Here is a 24,581-nt window from a genome sequence, read left to right on the forward strand (position 1 = left end):
AAGCAGTCTATATCCTGAGCTTGTTAGTGGGCTTAATTTGTCCATTATTTGTTTTTGTACTCATTTATTGAGTTCTTTTGGGCTCTTTTATAATTCCTCACTTACTTTGTGTCTGTTTCCTCCTGCAGGTCAAAGTAACTTCACTATGAGTGAAGAACAGGAGGTCTACCAAGCAGAAGAAAACAGTAACATCACAATAACATGGCTGCTCCATTTCGACACCAACAGGCCTCCTGACCTCCTAAAAATAAACCTAATGAATCTGATAAGGAAAACACGAGTTTTCTTCTATAACAGTAAGACTGGCACTGAGGTGTATCCAGATGAGCACTACAGAGGACGACTGCAGTGTGATCCACAGCTCGCCAGGAAAGGACGACTTGAATGTCTCTTATCTGATCTCAGTCTCAACGACATGGGGACATTTCACTGCATCGTTGTCCTTAACGAAGAAGTTAGTTCCAAAACATGTGACCTCATTGTTACAGGTAAGATGACATCACTGTTGGTATCCAACACAATAACTTAATAGTAAACAAATATTGAGCCTTGGATAATTAAGGGATACTAAATCAGTGTCTGTCTTTTCAGTAAGGGACAATTTTGCATCTCTTGGCTATAACACAAAGCAATGTGATACGATTATATTGTTCAATAATGTATTGATGTAGCATGTTTAGTAGTCACATTACAGTTACAATTATGTCATTACAAGTAAGGTGCAAACTTAATTTCACATTGTACTGTCCACTGTACAAAATCAGTATGTGGGATCAAAACATGATACAAATGCACAGACTGCACAAACAAAAATGAGTGCAACCCACAAACATTACACCAATTATTATGCCAAACTATAACATCTGGCTATGACATTAATTAGTGCACTAATCTAAACTCAAGTTGCATACAAAAAATGCATCAAAATGACTCAAGCTGCAGCCCCTCATGCTCACCCTACCTTTCTGCTCATCAACATCAGGTGAGGTGAACAGGTGAGTGCAACCACATTTATCACCTAACACACCTGTGCACCAATACAGTGTGTACATTTAAACCAACCCTCTTAATCCAAAAAGGGAACAACTCATATGGCTCCTACAGTAATGAAAGCTTTGATGATGAAGAGGGTAACTCCTGCCTTGTGTGGTTAAATGGCTTTATAGTGATCTTACGGCCGTAAGATCAGTAACTTCCTCATCCATGTGTTTATGGACCTTGTTTTACTGCTGTGCAGTCATATTGGAACAGGAAGGGGCCGTCCTCAAACTTTTCCCACAAACTTGAGACTATGAAGGCCGCTCTGGAGATAAATGAGGGTCCAACCTGGTAGCAAGATGAAATGAGCAAAGCAGCCAGTTGGTGGTTTTGGGAAATTGTTTTGGCACAACAAGGAAACAGAGTAAAGCTAAAATTCATGTGGAGTTGTGCAAGTCCAGTGCTTGATCTGCTTCTTCAAGCCAAAATTTTTTAAGCTACTAAACACTTCACCTTCATTAATTACACTTTCTTGTTCTCAGAAATTTGCATTTAATGATCCTGTAACTCATACTTGTTCAATATCCTTACAGCTGCTGTTGAAAAACCGAAGACAGAAACACTGAAACCAGAGAGCCGTGAGAGAATCGGTCTCTATTTAGCTCTGGGTTTATTTGTAGCGGTGATATTTGCACTTGCATTACTTGATTTTAACGTATTGTAAATCATCAATATAATTTGTATTTGTAAAATATATATATATATATATATATATAATTTGTATTTATGTGAAGTAGCAGCCTCATTACAGATCACTCCTGAGGTCACCTCTGACCATAATGAGGCTGCTGACTGTATTGTACTGTAAGTATTGTTGAAATTTCTCAGAGCTGTACCACAGAGCAGTGCACACTTACATCATCCTGCACTCTCCCATATTTAAGTACAACTTGTGCACCTTTATTCCCAAGTTTTTTTGTTTTTTGTTTTTTTCAATGATTTTTCCATTATTTTTCCATCCTGACCTGCTGCATCCCATATTGTTATGTTTAGACTAAAACATGTGGAAAACTCAAGTTTAATCATCACTTTACCAAAACACTATTTATCCCAAATCTGAAACATGTTAGTTCATCCTAGGTGGATTGTTATTCATTGGTACCATGTGTGGTTAGCACAAATGCTAACCATAAACTGAAAGTAATAGGGGGAAGCAGCTGCTTTGTTATAGTTCTTAAAGTTTTAATACTAACTCAACTTTAAAGTTTACGTTTTTGTACTGAAGGAGTTAAAAATATGCTGCTAATTAACTCTGGTGCTCATTGGAGCTCATTCAGTTTACATAGAAGTGTTTTTGTATCAGTTTCTGTTTGCAAACCACTTTCTTCTATAGCGCAGTTTAGACTTTATAAAGGTTATGTGCAGCTCTGGTTCAAAGCTCAACATGGTCAAAATAGTTTGGTGTTTGTCATTAATGCAAACTAGTGTTATGAAGTTCACCGATCAGTGTTTATCCATCATTGATCTTAAGAAGAATGCACTTTGCTCAGCAGCTCATGACAAAGACTTGATTGGAATCAATAATTTGATGAATGTTCTTTTTTTTCCTTGACTTGTTTCTACCTCATATTATTCAGTTTACATTAGTTTAAAACAGTCATCCATTACAGATTACCTGTCAGTGCAGCTCTTTCTGTAATGAGGCTGGTGATAATATTAACTGGGATTTCCTGGCCAGCAGTCAAAGCTCCACCAGACTCTGTCAAATGAAGGGTTTTTTTTTTTTAAGTTGTTTTTGTGACCAGAGAGGTCCAATGAAGTGAGATTGAGTTAGTAGAATATGTTTTACCTCATGCTTTATCAAAGGGAGCTAAGCTAAACACAAAATCATTTTCCCTGGAGGAAGTACAGCTTCTTCTTTTTGTGGGTTATTAATCTGGATCCTGAATCAGTAAATTAATTTTTTCTTAAATGTTTTTAATGTTTTTAGTCTCCTTATCAGATATGAGACAGTGTCATATTTGAACGCACTCATTATTAAGAGCATTCAGTTTAAAGTTTCATTTAGAAATAAACCGCAGGACTGAATAAATTAATATATTAATTCAAGAATTCACAAGATTAACCAATGAGATGCTCTCTCACCTTATTTGTTGTCGTTAATAACTCAAAATAAGCATTTTCGTCTCTGACTGGGGTTTTAGATTTCGTTAAACAAGCTAACATAAAGAAAGTCAGGCTATGTTGAACCTGGTTCATATTATATCTCTCAGCTCTTAATTCCAGTGTTAGATCTGTTTGTTGTTTCACTGTGAGGCCTTTATTCCATCACCTCTCATTAACTCACTGATGTATGTTTACCAGCAAAACTGGAGGCAAGGTTTAACAGCAATGCACTACATGGGAAATGAAAAATCCACATTTTTGGGGGGGTTTACCTAAACATACCTTAGTCTAAGCTGTCTTATTGTTATTTTTAAATAAAATGCATCAACGTTACTGACTGACACCTGATCTGTCATCAATTTTGTTGGGGTGTGGAGATGATGTGGATGCACTGTAAAGTGGATAGACTGATAGCGCACTGATTTTTTTAGTGTTTGTGTTAGTGCGGGGTTGTGCACCTTTTTTTTTCTCTCTTCTCAGAGCCAAGAGAAAAATCAAAGAATTTGTATTAAAAATTATGTGGAGACAGTTTTTACTCAAGTACAAATTTTGTTCACCAAATAGTGAGAATTAGTTTCTTTTAACTTTGGTTGGATAAGACTGTCTCCTTATGCATGTAGTCACCATCCAAATGTAAAATCTGAGCCAGGAGGAACTCTGTTATTTACTGATGAAGAGGAGAAAAACTCTTTTGGTGCGTATTAACACATATCATTTTCATGACTATGTTACAAAGCACTAAAGGTGAAAACCTCAAATATACAGTTTGAAAAACACTATCAATATCAGAGTCTGTGTGCCAAAAGAGTTATTATCTGATTTACGTTTGTCTTGTAACTGTTTCTCTCTTGTATAATGACACACTGAGATCATTACACATATAAATTTAGTTAGCTCTCATGTTTTCATAAGTTTATTTTTTTGGTCTTCATTTTGTATTTTTAAAGTGGCTCTATTTTGTTTTTCCTTATATAATGTTGTAGTGATGGATGTTCATGTTAGACATGGCCAAAGTTTCAGAAAATGCGGTCAGTATAAGTGTAAATAAAATAAGACTGACCAACCCACCTACTGTTTAAATGTTCTGTTTATAAGGGTCAGCTATTTAAATGAAATTGGACTCAAAGGGGAGGAGCTAAAACATCTTGTTTCCAACACAGGATGAGCTAAGGGGCTGCACCATCATCTGGTCTAAGATAAAGATTACTTTGAATTGTAAATCATAAAGCATTTACACCCAGTTATTTATAGTATTGTATGGTTATTACCTTACAATATAAAGCACGTTGACATGACTGTTGATTTGGTGTAATACAAATAAAATTCAATTGAAATTAAAATTAACATTATGAAGCTGGAAATGACCAGAATACGTATCCTTTAAAGTTTTTTGTTTTGTTTTTTACAAAATCCTTAAAACCATACAAAGCTGACATAGTGAATAAACCACACAGATGTTTTTAAACACACTAAATACAAACTCTTAAAACAATATGTTTAAGTATTTAGCTACAATAGACTTACAATACAATGTAAGTTTATTTTATATGACCATTTGTTTATGTCAAGTTCTCAATTCTGACTGAAACATATTTTTTTTAGATTTTGTCATTAAATTTGTTGTTTGGTTTTACATTTTCTAACACACTTGGTGTCATTTTTACATTTCCCCCCTACAAACACACACACACACACACACACACACACACACACACACACACACACACACACACACACACACACACACACACACACACACACCTGCCTCCCCAAATTGGTCTTCTGAAGAGTTTCCTAATGTTACTGTGTATAATGTGTATATATTTATATCTATTTCAAAGAACTTTTTACTTTTCTGCATATAATTCTTTTTATTAGAGACCAAAAACTCTGAAAATATGAACAAAATAATTAACAAGTTCACTGTGAGGGAAAATAATAAGTAATAAGTTAATACGTTTCCAAAAGTTGAATGTGGTGCATTGGTAAGTGTGAAACAGATTTACAGTGAGGATGAACATAAAGAAAACAAAATATCTGATGTCTGACTAATTCATGTGTTCCTTTTGTGTCTTTGGATTAACTGGATTAACTGGTTGATCTGTTACACCAGATGTGAAAAGACCTTTCTCAGCTGCACTTCTTCCATTCTGGCTGCAAACTGATTGAAGAAGTTCTATATACATTATACATGCTTCCCTTGGGTAATATCATTAGGAGGCATGCATACATTTTCATTGCTATTTTCATTAGATAAGCTGACCCTGAACCATAGCTATGCCATAATAGTCTCAGGCTGCTGAGGGTTGAAGTTTTGTCTCCAGTATTTTAGGGTCTTTACCGTACAGTGTGAAATGTCTTGAGTTGACTGAATTGAACTGAACTGAATGACTGTTCTGTGTAGATTTATTGATTTATTATTGCTTTAATAATATATACTTTGTGCTTAATGCTTTAATATTATAAATGTAAATGCATTTTAATTATATGCATACAGTAAAAAAATAAAAGAGCAAATTAAGTCATTTACCATTGAAGACAGTTTGATTATAAATAAAATAACACCGCTCGTCCAATAGAGTCTAAGACAAACAACTTACTTCTAAAGTGTGCATGTCCTAAACACAACCTATAATTGCACGTCATAACATCAGATACAAATCTGACCTATTTTTAAAGCATTTGAACAAAATGCGTCTGCTTTGGTGTTTACTGAGGGGAAGACATTAGTGAGATTTAAATGTGAAACTGACAGAGACACGCTCTTCAGAGCTGCATCAGCAGGAGGGACATTTAGTTTGAGAAGTTAGTTTTTACCTGACTCACCGTCTCTCACTGTTTTTCAAAACCAATAGTGCCAACTAATAGTTTCATTATTAATTTTCTTGTGTGGTATTTTATGTGAATTTTTCTGCTGTGTTTGATTAATCTGGATACCTTTCCTTTAAGGATGAAGACAGCAGGTAAATGATCAAACTTTGCTAGTATTGACAAGCGCTGCAATATTTGGATATCAAACTGTGATTATTTACATTTTAGTTTGAAGTGTTTCCTTTCTTCACAGTTTGAAAATGCTTAGAGCCCAAATACGAATCACCTGACTGCAAACATCAAACTGGAAACAAATTTTTACACAGCCTGCTGCTCTCAGCTGTGTTCAAATTGGCCAGTGTATGATCTAACTCCAATCCACCTGCAGCAGTCAGTGAAAGGATTTCTGCCAGTTCTTAAGAACCACCTCAGGAATCCTCTCTTCGCCAGATCGTCTGCTTAGCCAGCTAGTAATCACGGCTCTCCTAGTGTGCTTCCTAGTGTAGAGGGGTTTTTTTCTGTTTGCCATATGGTGTTTCTGTTCTTTCTTAAATCTGTTTTCCAAGGGGCCCAAAGAATCTCTCTTCCGCCCAGAAATCTTGTCCCAAAACTGCCTTCCCTCCTACGACCTGCCACAAGCTAACCAGTTCATCCCTCCAGGATCTGATAGCTAGCAATGGGAATCGATAGGAATTTAACAATTCCGATTCCATTATCGATATCGATTCAATTTCTGATCAATTCTCATTGGCTCACTGTCACCACAATCTCTAAGCAGCATATCACACTCATTCATGCAAATTAATTGCATGTTGAGTAGTCAAATGTTTCTGTTAGAGATATTTCCCCTCTTTGTTTTAATCAGTGTTGTGGTCATTACTCAAAAAAAGTAATGTATTATACAGAACACTTTTCTTATAAGTAATACAGTACATTACTTCATTACTCCCAGGAGGAAGTAATTTGTTACTCTATTCGTAAGCTAATATGCACAAATGTGTACAGTGTGTGTAACATTTCATGACACACATATACAATACAATACAAAGCAATTTGTCCACACTGAAAACTATTTAACAAATGTGTAAATCCAAACCTGAATTGTGATTTAATCAAAAGTTTTTAAGTTTAGCTTTACAAATCTGACGATTTTTATTTCCTGTGTAAACATAGGTCTAAACATATTTGTGACTTTATTTTCGCTCTCTTACAGAACCTTACGTGTGTGTGCACAAATCCCAAATGGTTGTGGTGAACCCGGAAATCACTGATTGAAGATTAAGAACAACTCAGGACACAATAACTCTGTAAAAAAGAGTGAAGTGACAAAATGGTAACAAGAGAGTATTTTGATGAAGAGACCGAACCTTTAAACTGATCTAAAGCATAACTATCTCCCTATATTGATATACATATAAGCTCCTCCTTGTGCACATGAAGTTAGGTTTTGAACCAGGCACAGAATGACACAGCAAAATAAAGTGAAATGTTATTTATGCCAAATAATAGTTGGGGAATTAAAAAAAAATGATTAATGTACAAAGAACAAATTTTATATATATGTATATATTATTATAACACTGTAAAACTTTACTAACAAAAACTGTATAAGAATAAAGAGACATGTCTAGGTCTCCTTTTCAGGATGAAAAGTAACACGACCTCGTATGAAACAATGCAACAGAAGAGGGGTTATATATTATTATTATAACTATTATAACTTATTATAACTATAATATTAGTAGCATTATTATATTCTAATATTGTGAACTGTTTTCAAATCTTTATAGAAAGGACAAACAACAGCCATTGGATGTTTTCTGTCTTCTCACAGGAGCTGAAGAAGAAATACAGATCACATGACTGGAACAAACTTTAATCTGTTTTTGTGTAAAATTAATGAATAGTCTCTTTATTGCCGATCAATTTCAGATTCCTATGACTACAGATAAGAATTTAAATTTAAAAAAGGATCATTTGTTGTTTTCTGTGTTTAGCATAATCTGGAACAAGATTCAGTCTCTGCAGTTATTCAGTTTCATTCTGCACTGAAACTGAATAACTTGCTAACCACTAAACAGGGGCCCATTTTTCAAAGCAAACACTGGCTATGTGTGTTTGTACCTGTTTGACAGAGTTATACAGTTATGAATGTGTCTTTTTCAGAGGCCGTCTGTTTTTTGACAACAGATCATTCATTGCATTATGACTCAGAGCAGAGGCGTTATGTACAGTGGCACTATTCATTAATCATTTCTGCCCGGGGAGCGGTGTGACGGGACGGTACCTTGCTCAGGGGTACCTTAGGGTAGCCGTTCAGTGGATTCGACCCTCTGATCATGGGGCCACCACTCTACCTACTGACCTACCCCTGCCCTGCTTTCAACAGTGAAAAACTGTTGCACTGCACTGCAAATAGTCACACCCTGTTTCAGAAGCACTACAGTCAGTTCGCATGCGTGCCACACACTGCAAATAAACCAGGTCTCAGTAATAAAATAAAATAAGAGTCCCCTTCACGTGATGTACATCTATTAGCCTGAAAGAATAGGCGAACTAGGAAAATTGCAACTACATGAAAAAAAGAACAGCAGCTGTTGTTGAAAGTTGTTTCAACAACAGCTGCAAAACACAAACAGATTGATCAAAGAATAAACAAAAAAAAATGCATCACACAATAAAAAAACATCTGTTTCAACAAACCAGTTTAAAATAATTGTAAATCTAATACACCAATTAAACCTACGACACCGATCAGTTTCAGTGAGAGGACTGAGTGAAGAGTTTTAGGCCAGAGACAAATTTTGGAACTACTCTCACATGTTTGAGTCATCTACACAAAGTGACGATTCCGATAAAATCCCCCCTCCTAAAGCGAAATAAATAAGTAATTGAGCACATTACTTTCTGCGTTAGAGTTGCAGTGACATGACTCCTTTAAACATTGCACAGCCGTGATAAAAAACCGAAATCTCAGCATTTAAACAGCTTTCTCTTTTACTCACTACAGAAAGGTGGTTGGAGCAGACAGACATATAGTAATGACTGTGAGCGTCTCTTTTTTTTATCTGAGTGAAGCTCAAACGTGGAGTGGTTTCTGAAATCCATTTGTAATGTTGCTGAGAGTTTCGTTAAGTTAATTAATAAAGTTATGAAATATTAGCATAGCATTTTAACTAACTAATCTTCTACACGCTGTAAACATGATAATAATTATAAATGTTTAAAACAATGTGGTTTAACCAACATCAGGGTTTTCCCTTTAGTTTACTGATGAAGTGGCGCATCGTGTGACGTAAACTTTTCTGTACCATCAAAGACGAAACAGTTTCTCATGGTTTTGATATTCAGGCGGTAACTAAAATCACTAAAGTGCAAACAGCACGTTTTTGGTCAATTCTGTGCATCTACATTTGTTTTAGTTTTTAATACTGAGCTGTTGTTATGTTACAAAGGTGCTGTCAGCTGTTATCACTTTAAGAGGTAAAACCAGGGACAAATGCTGCTTTGGCTGCTTTCTGTGCAGAGTTTTTGTGAGCCGTGAAAACTTTAACATGTGCACTGTTTGGAGAGTAAATCAAAGTGCAGGTTTTTCTTTAAAGCTCAACAACAGATTTGTTCCAGTTCTCAGTGTGTCTGCTCCTCTCGTTCCCTCTCTGTCTCCTCAACAGGATCATTCGTAGTGAACACTGATTATGGCTTCAGCTCTGGCAGCTCTAAAGTCAGTGTCACTGGTAAGTTGATTCAGTAGAAGTTAATATGTATGCTGAGAGGGAGAGAGACAATATGTATCCTCAGTTTGTCCAAAAGCTTCTGAAAGCTTAGATCACCACCATCTGGGCAAGAGGGGAACTTTAGTTGCCAACAGGAATAAAATATGTACATGTAGAATTTCTAAAAAAGAAACTTTATTGATCTCGATTTAATTTCTCTTACATCCTGTAATTTCCTGTATTTGGTGAGGCTTTTGTAGCTGTGATGCCTCTCCTCTGTAATACTGTACATGTAAACCTGTGCATTATTGTATCTATCATGTAGGATCAAATCCCCACTAGGACATTTATTCACAATACTGAACTCCATAGAGAACAATGAAACTGAACCTGAATCACTGTTTAAAGACACAATAAAATGAAACAAAATACTGACATAAACATAAAATATAAGGATATAAAAATGTGATTACACTGTAGCAAAGTTTAATCTTAACAACAAAACATTAAAGCTCCATGTGTAACAGTTAAAGCCTCAAAGTGTGGCCTGCAGCCTGATGGTGGCCCTCGACTGTAAGCAACGACATTTCATGGATCAACAGTTCAAATCAAACTGTGATTCAGAGCAGAACAAGAGCAAAGCAGTGTTTCTCTCATATTTAAACTCTTCTGTTCCAGCAGTCAGACTGTAATCACATTACATGTTTCAGTAATGTAATAATGTGAATGTTTAATGTGTTACTCTGTTAAATGTATTTATCACATCATAGTTACAAATATTTATATAAATATATATATAAATATTTAAATGCACGCTGTATAACACTGAGTGAAAACGTGGCGATTCCAGCTGATGCATAACCGAAATGGTCAAACCTGCTCCGACAGTTTGAGTTTTCGTTATCTCAGCTGCAAAGACTAGGCAGAAAAACAAACTTCAAACAAAGACTCTACGTACACATTTGAGGTCAGCAATTAGAGTGTCTCTGTTCTTTTAAAATATCATTTAGTTGCGTGTATGACTGTATTACTGATGGTCATCAGGGAAACACCCAGGCAGACCTGTTGTTTTCATCATCAACACATGAAGAGACATGAAGGGTATTTCACAAAGTCTGACCTGTGTTAATCGATCCGCTCAGGGTTCGTGGTTACCATGCTTACTGCGGAAGCTGCTGTGAATTTAGGACTAAGATAACTTACCGGCGATATGAGTGTTTATGTTTTCATTACAAAAGAATTGTCTGACGTGGCTGTGTCCTCGGAAATCTGCACATGCACCCCTGAGTTGAATAAATATAAAAAAAAACAGATGATGTAATCATTTCTGGAGGCTGGAGTTTTCAATATACTGAACATGCTGCTTCAGACACTGATCCCACATCCTGCACATTTCCACCATCTTTACTCCGTGTATAAAAAAGTATTTTAATGTTAATTTAAATTCAAGTTAGTTGTAAATAAAACAGTGAAGTAAATTAACCTCCACTGAGAGCTAAAACTCAGTCAAGTTTTAAAGCTGTGTGCTGACTATCACCACGTTACATGGGCGCTACAGAAACACGAAACCAGGCGGAATTGTAATTAAAATGATTTCATTGTTGGCTGAAGACAATACTGATACTAACACATCCATATCTGCCACACAGAGCTCTACATTTACTGCTCATTTAGAACAAATGACTGCCTCAGCAAACGAGGACACAATCACACAGTCCACTGTCTTTGTTAGACGCGCGCCTGTTTCAGCAAAATTCACAAATTCCCTCCAACACAACGTCCGGCCCACTGTGCGGCTCCACCAATGAGATCCGAGGGCCTGCGCAGTGGTATTAGCATACAGCCTGTATAAAAAGCGCTGCTCTCAGTCACGGAGCTCATTCGTTACTGCAGAGTATCGAGGAACGAAAATGCCTGAACCTGCAAAGTCCGCGCCCAAGAAGGGCTCCAAGAAAGCCGTGACCAAGACCACCGGCAAGGGCGGCAAGAAGAAGAGAAAGACCAGGAAGGAGAGCTACGCCATCTACGTGTACAAGGTGCTGAAGCAGGTCCACCCCGACACCGGGATCTCCTCTAAAGCCATGAGCATCATGAACTCGTTTGTCAACGACATCTTCGAGCGCATCGCTGCCGAGGCATCTCGCCTGGCCCACTACAACAAGCGCTCCACCATCACGTCCAGGGAGATCCAGACCGCAGTGCGCCTGCTCCTCCCTGGTGAGCTGGCCAAGCACGCCGTGTCTGAGGGCACCAAGGCCGTCACCAAGTATACGAGCTCCAAATAAACTGGATCTCAGACGTCAACACAACGGCTCTTTTCAGAGCCACACACTTTATACTGACGAGCATACTTCCTATTGTTCAACATGCGGTTACTATGTTGCCAACTACTTGAATCGCGGATGTGGACCTCTGTGTCACTGGGTGGTATTAATCCGCTGTACTGAACATGGTCAACAAATGTATTTCTCCGTTTTAGATTGTGGAAAGACAAACTCACTACAGGGATCATTAATGGAACTTTCTATTTGACAATTGTGTTTCAGTTCCACATTTTATATATTTGTTTTTGTTAATTCCTGATATGCAAAGTTGAGTTAGTCATTAGACTAAAATGCTGTGGAGCAGAAAACTAGTATCAACATTCATGTTGCAGCTTTCTATTGCACAGTCTTGTCTGTATTGTTTTAGTCGTCTGTATTTTTGTTGCCGTACGGTGTCTGTAGACCATTACGGCTTTTCATTGGGCCGGAGTCTACGGTGAGCGTAGACACTGTAGACTCGGGCCAATAGGAGCGCCGAAACCCACCGTAGACGACCAATCGTCTGGTCGACGGAAGTTGCGTCACCAAAACAACACACAGCGAAGAAGCCGGCAAGTCCGCTATTTTTTTAAAATGGAAACTGGCATTTCTTCTATGTTTACGTGAAGTTACAGACTCTGGATTTAGCGGAAATTACACGACGCTGAATAGCGCATTTAAGCCTTTTTCTTTGTGGTAAATGTTAGCCGCGCGCTAGCCGACATCTAATGTATTACGCCCATTTCTAGTCTTTTCAGTGGCTACAACTGATGATCGCAACATTAGCAATTCATGTTGTAAATCCAGATGCCCGTGCACCTCGTCAGCAGGCCTGGTGAGAAGTATGGTCTTCACCAAACCTGCACACAGCAGCTGCTCAGCCGAGCCGCTTCCTTCACTCACGCACGGAGGGTATCCACGCGCCTTCAAGTCAACATGGTGCTTTCCGTGGCTCGTTACAAACGATCTGAGATATATGAAGTAGTAAGTGTATTTAATATCATACTAGGCAGATTTACCGCACTGCCATTTACTACACATTTACCCGTGTTTGGCAATTGTCAGCAGATCTCGCTCGTTGTAAACTTTCTTTAAGTATGTGTAACATTCACAATGATATTGTTGATGGTAACTTGTATGATTCCAGCCTACCTGATAGGCACTTTTGACTTTTTGTAGTTCAGTTCACTGATTGACAACCCTGCAGTGCTGTTTTCCTCTATTCCTGTTTCATCCACTTTAATAAAGTGTCCTGTGTTACACTAACAGTGAGTTGTGGATTTACTTAATGAATGCCTAAGTTGGGCTTTAATCTGCCTTAGACATGTAGACACAACTATGTAGAAACACCTGAACCAAAGAAGCAATGTGTACAAGCAGGCAAAGACAAGTTTTGGAAGTATTTGTACAACACATGCCTCCACAACAACTTCAGTGTTTCCTGGAATGGATTAGGAAACACTAACAGAGCTATTATCTATATGTCAAATTTCCCCAGAATAGTCTTGGTTGACATCAGGTGACTGTGAAAGCCATGGTGTATGATCACGCCATTTTCATAATCAACTACTCAGTCTATTTGTCACGGGACAAACATAATCTCTCATAGCAAGTTTTAATGATTTTACAACTCTTTTACCTTTGACAAGTGAAGCCTAACATGGCAGCGAAGTGCAACAATGTCTCTGTGTAGGGGTCAAGAGTTCAGGGCATGCCTTTAATTTCTTGCCTGTCTGTAAATGACAGTGTCATGGCATGAATAATGCTTCAGATTTTACCAGTAGAAAAGTAAAACAATTACATTGTCTCATCAGGAGAACCTAAAAGACTCCTCTTATGGCTAGTCTTTGCACATAATAATCACAGAAGAAAAGAAAGGAATTGATTTTCAATTGCACTTAATTTCAGGAGACTTTCCAACCTGTTGGTTCAAAAGAGCCAAAAGAAAATCCTCATCGATGTTGGAGTAAAAACTGGATGCTTTTATTGGAATATACACTGATAATGCTTACTGTCCTGTCATTTTAAACCAATCAAAATACATAAATAAAACGTTGTGATCATGCTGAAGACCACAGACAGCAGCCCAGGCGTCAGGTGGGATAAAGAAGCTGGAAACATCACCTGACAAAGAAAAAAAAAGACAACAGACTGAATGAATAAAAGAAGGCTTCTTCATTGCACATTTTTAACCAATCACAAGTCTCTTCTTTCACTCTAGACTTTTGACCAATGACCGATCAGGATGAATTGCACTACTGTACTGTGCATCCCCGTTCGCACCTGACTTGATGTGCACTTTAACACACAACTATGATACAAAGTGCTCTTTTGTTGAACTATTAAAGGGCAAAAATTGGCTCGCTAGATGCCAAAATGCATACTAAGAAAGGTATGAATTGGTATCATTAGTACTTTTTTTTTTTTTCTTTCTTTAATTTTCTCCACTTGTGCCCCTGGATGGGTGACACCTTTAGCATTTGCCTATACTGCCTATGCCACAGTTAGGCTCTGCTGTGTCCTTCACATCCAGCTTTCCTAGCGATGCCCAGAGGAATTTCCATCAAAGCTATCTTCAATCTAACTACTAATTTGATGGCTCTGTAACCACCTTGCCCTTTCTATCTGCCTTTATATAATGCAAGTGTAGTAAGTGCTGTGCATAAGATGGAGGAGTTGTATAGGACGTAGGTAGGAATGATTTCCTGTGGTGTTCAGAGGTGAATTTTGGTTCTGTCTCTCGCTAAACCCACTCCTGTGACTGCTCATCACATGATGGAGACGGTCGGAGGTATTGTTCAGCATTTTACTTATCATGGACAGAAATTTTTTCAGTAGGTGGAAGAATAACAGAATCCTCCAGAAAGAAGAGCAGAGATATGCTGGGCATAATTAAAGACACTATACTAGATTAAACTGAGGTCGTTATCCAGGACATGAGATAAACTTTATTAGTCCCAGAACTGGGAAATTCACCAACATGGGCAGAGCAGGATAAGATAAATAATTACAACAATATTACTATAAATAAAAAAGATACAATGATAAAATATGTTTGACTAGCAGCGAAAGAGTGATTAACAGTGAGATGGCTGGATGTTTTTAGCAGGTATTGAGTATTACACATTGAGACACTTGGTGATCCGTTTGTGGATGTGTGTATTCACGTGTTCATTCACTGCTGTTGTTTATTGTAGAGTCAGTAACTGTAGAAGGAAACAGAGTCAATGCAGACTAAGAGATCAGAGCCAAAGTGTGGAAGCGAGCTGCTGTAAGGTCACTAATGAAGCTTCTGATGTACAACAATGTGAGTGAAACTGTGCTTTGGTTAGAAGCTGTCACAGAAGTCTCGCTGCTCCGTGGGCCTCCAGCAGCATCGGTGTGTTTGCTGGGAGCTCGCGGCGTCACTTTGTCCCACAGCTGCGCTCACCAGATGCTGCTTTTAAGTGAAGAGTGGCGCTTCCGACTTGCCATCACTGTACCGTGAATCTCTTTGAATCTCGATCAGACACGAAAGAGGAAAATGTCCAAGGAAGCTCCCGCACCTGCTGCCGCCCTGGCCAAGGCGGCCAAGAAGAAGAAGACGACGACTTCCAAGCCCAAGAAGGTCGGCCCCAGCGTGGGCGAGCTGATTGTGAAAGCCGTGGCTGCACATTAGTGCTGTCTTCACAAGTCTGCAACTCCAGTAAAAGACAATACAACTATTAACAACTCAATATTTACAATCATACCTTTGTAATACAACACATCACACCACTTCTTTTACTGTGAAACATATCATACAAGAACTACACAGTTAAAGGTTATCACCTACATTTAAAATATTCTATTAAACAACAAATAATACATTCATAGATGCATGTTATTATTCATGTATGAAATACTGAGTTCTTATTTTTTTGAAAGCCTACACTGGCTGTTTCAGTGGAAGTACACTGTATATTTTAATGATGCCTAGCCAATATAATCCACGTGAAATGCTGTAATCTACAACCTTACCTGACTAAATCTAGACCAGTTGAATTGATATTGTGATTTCAAGGACACATTTTACTCCAAGCTGAGCCTGTACTGCTATTTATTTCACCATGTATTTATTTCATTACTCATTTCATAACCATTTTGATTTGTGTACATTTCAACAAATCAGTTATTTCAAAATATAGTCTTGAGTTTATTTCTTGACCTGAATGAATGAATGTACATCTTAAAATAAATCAAGATGCATAATCTACATTTCCCAGTACATAACTTGTTACAGACACAGCAACAGTAAGAAGGAAGTCTGCTCAGAGAAGTGTGTGGCTCTTAAAAGAGCCTTTGATGAAGATGAGCGCTTTGCATTTACTTGGCCTTGACGGGCTTCTCGGTCTTCTTGGGGAGCAGCACAGCCTGGATGTTGGGCAGCACACCACCCTGAGCGATGGTGACTCCCCCCAGAAGCTTGTTGAGCTCCTCGTCGTTGCGCACAGCCAGCTGCAGGTGACGTGGGATGATACGAGTCTTCTTGTTGTCGCGGGCTGCGTTGCCAGCCAGCTCCAGGATCTCAGCGGTCAGGTACTCGAGCACAGCTGCCAGGTAAACGGGGGCGCCGGCTCCCACACGCTCCGCATAGTTGCCTTTGCGCAGCAGTCTGTGGACACGACCCACGGGGAACTGAAGCCCGGCACGGGATGAGCGGGTCTTAGCCTTAGCTCTGGCTTTGCCTCCAGTTTTGCCACGCCCACTCATTTTCACAGGTTTTACCCTTCTGTAGTATGGACACTCAAAGGAAATGTGGTCCGATCAGCTCAAAGCCTCGCTTATATTTCCGCAGAGCGCGGGAAGCTTCGTCACGCACCAATCGCAGAGAGGCTTGCGGCAGCGCGCAACATCAATGCACTTTTCTCCAATGAGCGGCACACACCGAGGCGGGGCGGTGCTCCTCTGAACGGTGCTGAGCACCACGTGGAGCCCGTCACCAATCACGAGCCGGAGCGGCACCGCGTCACAGCCAGTCACACACTTTAAGAGCAGCGAGTCGCCTCCGTTTGCTACATTTTCTGCTCTTATCACAGGGAAAGAAAAGCGAGAAAGAATGGCAAGAACCAAGCAGACCGCTCGCAAGTCTACTGGCGGCAAAGCCCCCAGGAAGCAGCTGGCCACCAAGGCCGCTCGCAAGAGCGCCCCGGCCACCGGAGGCGTCAAGAAGCCTCACCGTTATAGGCCCGGTACCGTGGCTCTGCGCGAGATCCGCCGTTACCAGAAATCCACCGAGCTACTCATCCGCAAGCTGCCCTTCCAGCGCCTGGTCCGCGAGATCGCTCAGGACTTCAAGACCGACCTGCGCTTCCAGAGCTCTGCTGTCATGGCTCTGCAGGAGGCCAGCGAGGCTTACCTGGTCGGACTCTTCGAGGACACCAACCTGTGCGCCATCCACGCCAAAAGGGTCACCATCATGCCCAAAGACATCCAGCTAGCTCGCCGCATCCGCGGAGAGAGAGCTTAAGCTACACGCTCTCCTATCAACAACGGCTCTTTTCAGAGCCAACTCACTCACAGCAAGAGCTCGCTCCTTTGAAGTGTGAGCATAACATCGATGTAACTGTAACAATCTTCATGCTCTTTCTATACTAGAAACTATAGTCGGCATGAAGCTGGATTTCACTGACTTCAGTTACAAAAATTCTTCATTCATTTGAAGCATGAATTGTATCCTTAAATGTCTCCCTTCTTTGCTCATTCACTCCCCCCCCCCCCCCCCCCCCCCAAAAAAAAAAAAGCTCATCACATTGGAGTGCTTTGTGCTAAGCTATATGACAGACCCTGTGCTCTCAAGTACCTTTGGTAAACTCCTGTTGTTTAAATTTGTTATAAAAAGCTATAGACATGACAATAAGCCTAGTATGAATCTGATTTATTTTTAATAGTTCATCTTTCAGGTGCTTTTTTTTTTTTTTTTTTTTTTCCCTTCCCAAAATATATTATTTAACATTTTTACACAATTCTTTGAAGTAACTTTAAGGATGGAAACACAGTATCAGTCCTGTTCTGCTGCTAATGATCCAATACCTATAACAGTGCTGGTGTGTGTATACTGTCAAGAGTTGGATTGACCTTCTCACCTCTAACACTAAGAACCTCATGTGACAAATATGGCCAATGTGATTGGCTGTGCCTTTCAGAGAGCTCTGTTTAGTTTTAGCAGCCGCAAGCCTGCGCTGTGAGGACCTGCAAGGAGGAGAGGAGGATGGCAGCAAAAAGGAAGAACCTGGATATAAGAAAGTATTTTATTCAAAGAAACCTGTAAGTCACTTAAAGTCACTCATAAAATGTGTCTGTCATAATAATGTTACATGCTAAAATTATATGTCTAACGTTAAAATGTTGGTGACACAATAATTTCATCCTAATGGTTCTGACATATTCATAGGGTTAATTTTTGAGACAATATATCATGAGGTAGTCATGATTTTGCAAATATTCCACCTTGTAGTGCAGTTTGCACAAATCGTTTTAAAAATGCACTCACCCTACAAACATTACTGATGAGTCAAGATCTGCACAAATTGACAAACACTGAAGCAGCTACACATTTTATTCTTATTGTCATGTATGTCCTATTTGTCAGGTGACAGAAGAACCAACACAAAGCTCAGAGAGTAATGGTGACACAAGATCACAGGTGAAATTGGATGATGACTTGGTGGTTCATGACTGTATTTGAAGCACATGTGTGACTGCATGTATTTGGAATGTCTCACTGTTATTTATCAGGTGACAGAGGCAGCTCTGCCATGTTGTAGCTCAGACAGAGGTGAAGAGGCGAGGTCACAGGTGACTGACTGATGATTTGGTGCTATAGATTAACTAGTATTTATTATCATGACAATTGTCAGGCTGCTTTTAGTCATCCCAGTATCCTCGGCTGAGGCTGAAAGAAGCTTCAGTGCTCTCACAAGACTAAAAACATGGCTAAGGTCAACAATGACTCAAATGAGATTAAGCAATGCTGCTGTGTGCCATGTCCACCAGGAGACACTGGACAGTATAGATGTAAAAGAAATATGTCAGCAGTTTATCTCAGTTAACGAGAGGAGAAGGCATGTGTTCGGCTCCTTCACATAGTGGACACTGAGTTGTGTGGGGCACCAGTAGTCCATGTCTGTTACTGTAACACAAGGGCGTAGATTTGGTTTTGGCATTGGTGGAGACGGATGATTCAACCACCGAACCCTGCCCTGTTTCTTTTTTTTTTTCCCTTTTTGTCTTTGCTTCTTGATAAAAAAAAAAAAAAAACCAGGAAAAATATACTTGCCTACATGTGCTATTCTACATGCTTTTAAACCATTTAAAATTACAATTCATAGTTTTATATGTGAATTATATTATGTTAAATTCCTATTAAACAAATGACTAAGTATTTTAGACTTTAGTTTACTTCAGCCATATTCCATATAAATCAGGTATCATACAAAAATAAAAATAGCTTCAAATACATTCATGACAATAAAGAATATGACTTTAAGGACTTAACATTACTTCAGTTATAGTACACCAACATCTCTGATACATTAGCACTAAGGGAACACTGAATGACCTGCTGGTTTTTTGTCCATAAAACTACTCATCTAAGATTACCACAAAGTAAAAGATCTCTCAGCAAAATGATGCAACATTTTAGGCACTATTGCCCCGATCAAATCAGTGAGCTGGGACTTTTTATTCTAAACATGAACTACTGTTACAGCAACAGACATGGACTACTGGTGCCCCACACAACAACTCAATGTCCACTATGTGAAGGAGCCGAACACATGCCTTCTCCTCTCGTTAACTGAGATAACATATATAACATAACATATACATATATATACAAAAAACTTGAATTTTACAGTGTTTATTTATCGGATAAAAAAAGTTAAATGTCACTGTTATTATTGTCCAGCCGGAAACAGGCCGGGGGTGTCCAAATTCAGAGGGTGCATCCACCTGAGGACCTGGCCTTCGCGATCTAAGTGGGCCGGGTCCTCCGAAAGTCGAGTAGACCGGAAATGAGCGACTGTGAAATTGGACGGTCTAGCCTTCAGAATTACGTCACGAGCTCTCTCGGTGGAGTGAAATTCTGCCTTCTGCTCCTTGCTATCTGAAATATATCTGGACACTGGAGTAAATTCTCAACCATCTCACACTTCTTTTTAATCAGTTTTCTGTTTAATTTAATTTAATCTAATCTAATCTAATCTAATAACTTTAATCTCAGCCAAACTGATTTACTCACGAACAAAGTTTATTTTGCGACCCAGAAAGAGTGATAAGAGTAATATGAAAACTAAGTAGCTGCAGTAGTAGTAGCCATTGTTGGAAACTGGAATTGGCTGGGCCAATCTGGGATATGGTTTTTCAATTTTGTTGTCCGGGTGGAAAATCAGGAGAAATTGGGGAGAATGGTGGCTCCGGGAGATTTTCCGGAGGGGCACTGAAATTCGGGATTCTCCCAGAAGAATCGGGATGGTTGGCCTGTATGGCCTAGCATAGCCTGTAACGTTATTATGACGGACACATTTTATGAGTGAACTTGCCTTTAAGTGACTTACAGGTTTCTTTGAAAAATACTTTCTTATATCCAGGTTCTTCCTTTGTGCTGTCATCCTCCTCTCCTCCTTGCAGGTCCGCGCAGCGCAGGCTTGGTGCTGCTAAAACTAAACAGAGCTCCCTGAAAAGCACAGCCAATCACATTGGCCATATTCGTCACATGAGGTAGGACTCCAGTAGAGAACGTAATTTAACTCTTCTGCACTGCTAGGTGAATGAGACGTTGACAGATCATTTTTTTCTTTTAATCAGTTTTGTTTTTCTTTACTCGAAGAGATCATATTATTGGTGGGGACAATTCAATAATGGCTGGATATTGGTGGGGACGTGTCCCTTCCGTCCATGCCAAATCTACACCCTTGCTGTAACAGTAGTTTGTGTTTAGAATAAAAAATCCCAGCTCACTGATTTGATCGGGGCAACAGTGTGCCTAAAATGTTGCATCATTTTGCTGAGAGATCTTTTACTTTGTGGTAATCTTAGATGAGTAGTTTTATGGACAAAAACCACCAGGTCATTCAGTGTTCCCTTAGTGCTAATGAATAAGAGATGTTGGTGTACTATAACTGCTATCTACTGCTTAATACAGGGACTTCCACAGCCTTTTCAACAGCGCTGCGGACCGCGGGGGGCGGGCAGTGTTTTGGAAATGACAGTCTTCATTACAAAGCTTTCTTCGTTATGAATTAGCATACATGTTTTTATTGAACATTTGAAGAACTAGCAAAAAACCCCGAAACTCTTGTAGAGGACATAAAGTCAGAGATAGAAATGACAAGGAGCAGGTGCATCTAGTACAGGTAGAGCTGCTGCAAAAACCCACAGAGCTCAGCAGCCAGCGCAACAAATTCTGGATCCTTTGCTTTTAGTTAGCATTAGCAGCACATCCTGCGTCCAATGTGAAAGGACTTTTATGCTGCGCACTGTGACTCACAGCAATGGTCCCGGGTCAGCCCTGACTTTGTGTTAAACTAATCCTAAAGTAATGATGGTATTTCTAACCACTGACATACCACAACTTTATCCTTTCAACAGCTGCTGAAAGTTAGGGGACCTAGCTGCTATCGGATATTTATATAGAGATCCTCCAGCTTCAAACTGTATTACCCTTCAAGGACCTGCAGTCCAAAAAAGCGCCCCTCCGACAGCCAAACCCATCTGTTCTCTGATTGGATTATTACATTTGTGATTGACATGACATTGACCAATCAGATGAAAGGAAGAAAAATAGGGTCAAAATTCATACGTGTAACTTGCAGGGTTTTTTTTTTGGGCTAAGTCCACACACAAATCTTTCTTACACATACAAATCTTTTTTTTTTTTTTTTTTTTTTAAAAACACACACACACACACACACACACACACACACATCCTGATTTACAAGTACAAAATATTTATGACCACATTTTGAGCCCATAGGGCCAGAGTCGCCTCTATTATTTGAGGCGACTGAGGTCCTTCAACATCTGCCAGAAAATGCTGTCAGTCCCAGGATTTTCTATGAGTCTGTTGTGACCAGTGTGATCGTCTATGCTGTTGCATGCTGGGGGAGCAGGTTGAGGGTCGCAGATGCCAACAGACTCGATAAACTGATTCGTAAGGCCAGTAATGTTGTAGGGATGGAGCTGGACAAGATAAAGTTAATGTTAGATAACACCTCCCACCCACTCCATGACATGCTGGTCAGTCACAGGAGCACGTTCAGTGAAAGACAGAGTACCGAAAAGCACCACTGAACGACACAGGAAATCATTCCTTCCCCTGGCCATCTCCCTGTACAACTCATCCACTTAACACACTGTTTACTGCAACAGCTACACCCTTCTTGCACATGTTCTTTTTCATACACACGCTATTCTTAGTGTAGTCTGTCTTTGTTAATGTTTGTTTATAATGGAGCACTGTAACGAAAAATTCCTCCTAGGGATCAATAAAGTATTCTGATTCTGTTCAGCTCTTCGCAACGACGAAGAGCTGAACAAGCTGCTGGGCCGAGTGACGATCGCTCAGGGTAGTGTGCTGCCCAACATCCAGGCCAAGAACACTGAAAGCACACACACACACACACACACACACACCAGAACACACCAGAACACACCAGAACAGAGCCCTTAATATGAGGTGTGTGGCTCTTAAAAGAGCCGTTTGATGGATTAGGACGAATGAGCTTAACCGCCGAAACCGTACAGAGTGCGACCCTGCCTCTTCAGAGCATAAACTACATCCATGGCGGTCACAGTCTTCCTCTTGGCGTGCTCAGTGTAGGTGACGGCATCACGGATGACGTTCTCCAGGAACACCTTCAGCACTCCGCGGGTCTCCTCGTAGATCAGACCGGAGATACGCTTCACTCCACCACGGCGAGCCAGACGGCGGATAGCGGGTTTGGTGATGCCCTGGATGTTATCACGGAGAACTTTACGGTGACGCTTGGCGCCTCCTTTACCGAGTCCTTTGCCACCCTTGCCCCTTCCACTCATGGTTACTGTTTCTTCTTTGAACGAGCAAAGTCGAATGAAGTTCAACCAGACGGAGCCGTTTTATTATGTGAGCCCGGCGGACGTAAAAGAAAACAGACGGTGCGAGGTTAGCTGTACGACTCGAAGCTCAGTAGCTCCGCCCACTCTTCTATTCTCTAAATGTGGAAATGTTGTCTTTTGGTAATGACAAATTAAGTCTAACCGAAGGGAGGCTCACACCAAATCGGACCCACAATGTCATGTCAGTGTTATTTCTGAGATATCTACAAGTGTATTTATTCAGTGTACAGTAAACTGCGATGGAGACAACCAGTGCTACTCCACCCGCAGTCACAGTCATGCTGTTCGTCATTTCCGCCAAAGGCCAGTAGATGGCGGTAGTTTCAGCCGCTCCTGTTTTCTTTTCTATCTTCTTTTACATGAGATGTAAATTTAGGAGTCCATCAAGCAACAATTCAGATTCATTTCTTAACAGCAAAAGTGAGTGGAAGAGTTAAGTCTTTGTTCATTCAAAGAAGAAACTATAACCATCAGTCGAAGAGGCAAGTGTGGATTCCTTTCTGAACAAATGAATTCATTTCTGAACAACAAAAATGACTGGAAAGGGTAAGCGTCTTTTTGGTGACATTACAGGGCAGTGGAAAGATCTTAATGTTAATGTTCAAAGAGTCCAGGGAAGGCAAACTACTGTCACGAATATGTAAAGATGCATCTCTTAAGGATTTAAATAGGATTTTAAATCCTCAGACAACACATTTCACAAGGTTTGACTCGTCCTCTAAAACTAGAATAGATAGAATTATATCTTCTGAGATTTCAGCTTTAAGATATGATGATTTCGTAACTGAGTTCTCTGATCATAAGGTAGTCAGAGCAATGATTTTGTGTGGCACTGACCCCACTTCCACTTATTGGAAATTAAATACGAGCTGCCTAAAGGATGAAACACTAGTTTTGGAATTAAAGGTAGAAATTAAGAAAGTTTTACAACTTAAAAAACTCACATCACCTGATATACAGTTGTGGGAGATACTTAAAGAACGGATGAGATTTTTTTTCAAATTTAAATGTAGAGATATAAATTATGAAAAAAATATAAATTATAACGAACAAGTAAATTAGTATATTTATTTGAAGAATAAAAAATCTAGAAAAGAGGATGAAGAGAACCAGGTTGAAGAACTTAAAGTTAGTATTGGAAAAGTAAATAATGAAATGTTATTTAACATATAAAAATCTATGGGATGTGGTTTAAATGGAAATAAAGATTATATGATTGGAGCGAACCAAATGAAATGTAATAATGATTTTATTTCCTCTTTAAGAGATGATGGAGGAAATTCCTTTGTTAATGAAGTAGATAAAAGGCGAGTTATCAGAAGGCTATGTTCCCAAATGTTTTCTCCGTTATCTACAAAAACAAGTGCAATAGAATCCCTGTTAAGTAAAATAGAGCACTTGGACTCCATGCAATATAATTCTCTTCTAGGAAATATTACTAAAGATGAGGTAGAATGTGCGGTCAGTCAGTTAAATATGATCTCTCCACAGAGCT

The 24,581-nt window shown here is 39.5% G+C and overlaps 4 protein-coding genes across 4 annotated transcripts in view; 2 read left to right on the forward strand and 2 right to left on the reverse strand.

Annotated features, from left to right (window-relative positions):
• Positions 1 to 16,702, reverse strand: part of LOC134624543 (histone H2AX-like) — a 50,068-nt gene extending 33,366 nt beyond the window's left edge. The window contains exon 1 of the mRNA XM_063469542.1: positions 16,320 to 16,702. Within this exon, the coding sequence (XP_063325612.1) occupies positions 16,320 to 16,702 (383 nt within the window). The remainder of the gene's footprint in view (positions 1 to 16,319) is intronic.
• LOC134624546 (histone H2B 1/2-like) lies at positions 11,566 to 13,204 on the forward strand. The gene has a single exon (XM_063469546.1). The coding sequence runs from the start codon at positions 11,579 to 11,581 to the stop codon at positions 11,951 to 11,953; it is 375 nt and encodes a 124-aa protein (XP_063325616.1). The 5' UTR covers positions 11,566 to 11,578; the 3' UTR covers positions 11,954 to 13,204.
• Positions 16,703 to 16,982: 280 nt separating the features above from the next.
• LOC134624545 (histone H3) lies at positions 16,983 to 17,610 on the forward strand. Its single transcript, XM_063469545.1, has one exon. It carries the CDS (start codon positions 17,049 to 17,051, stop codon positions 17,457 to 17,459), a length of 411 nt encoding a protein of 136 aa, XP_063325615.1. The 5' UTR covers positions 16,983 to 17,048; the 3' UTR covers positions 17,460 to 17,610.
• A 5,104-nt stretch (positions 17,611 to 22,714) lies between these two features.
• LOC134624560 (histone H4) lies at positions 22,715 to 23,094 on the reverse strand. The gene has a single exon (XM_063469559.1). The coding sequence runs from the start codon at positions 23,024 to 23,026 to the stop codon at positions 22,715 to 22,717; it is 312 nt and encodes a 103-aa protein (XP_063325629.1). The 5' UTR covers positions 23,027 to 23,094.
• Between the last annotated feature and the right edge of the window lie 1,487 nt (positions 23,095 to 24,581).

Source organism: Pelmatolapia mariae, linkage group LG3_W, assembly GCF_036321145.2.
Source record: "Pelmatolapia mariae isolate MD_Pm_ZW linkage group LG3_W, Pm_UMD_F_2, whole genome shotgun sequence".
NCBI classification, from domain to species: Eukaryota; Metazoa; Chordata; class Actinopteri; order Cichliformes; family Cichlidae; genus Pelmatolapia; species Pelmatolapia mariae.

Excerpts from the sequence above, each read along its gene's own strand:
- LOC134624546 (XM_063469546.1), top strand. The coding sequence starts at position 11,579 with ATGCCTGAACCTGCAAAGTCCGCGCCCAAGAAGGGCTCCAAGAAAGCC.
- LOC134624545 (XM_063469545.1), top strand. The coding sequence starts at position 17,049 with ATGGCAAGAACCAAGCAGACCGCTCGCAAGTCTACTGGCGGCAAAGCC.
- LOC134624560 (XM_063469559.1), bottom strand. The coding sequence starts at position 23,026 with ATGAGTGGAAGGGGCAAGGGTGGCAAAGGACTCGGTAAAGGAGGCGCC.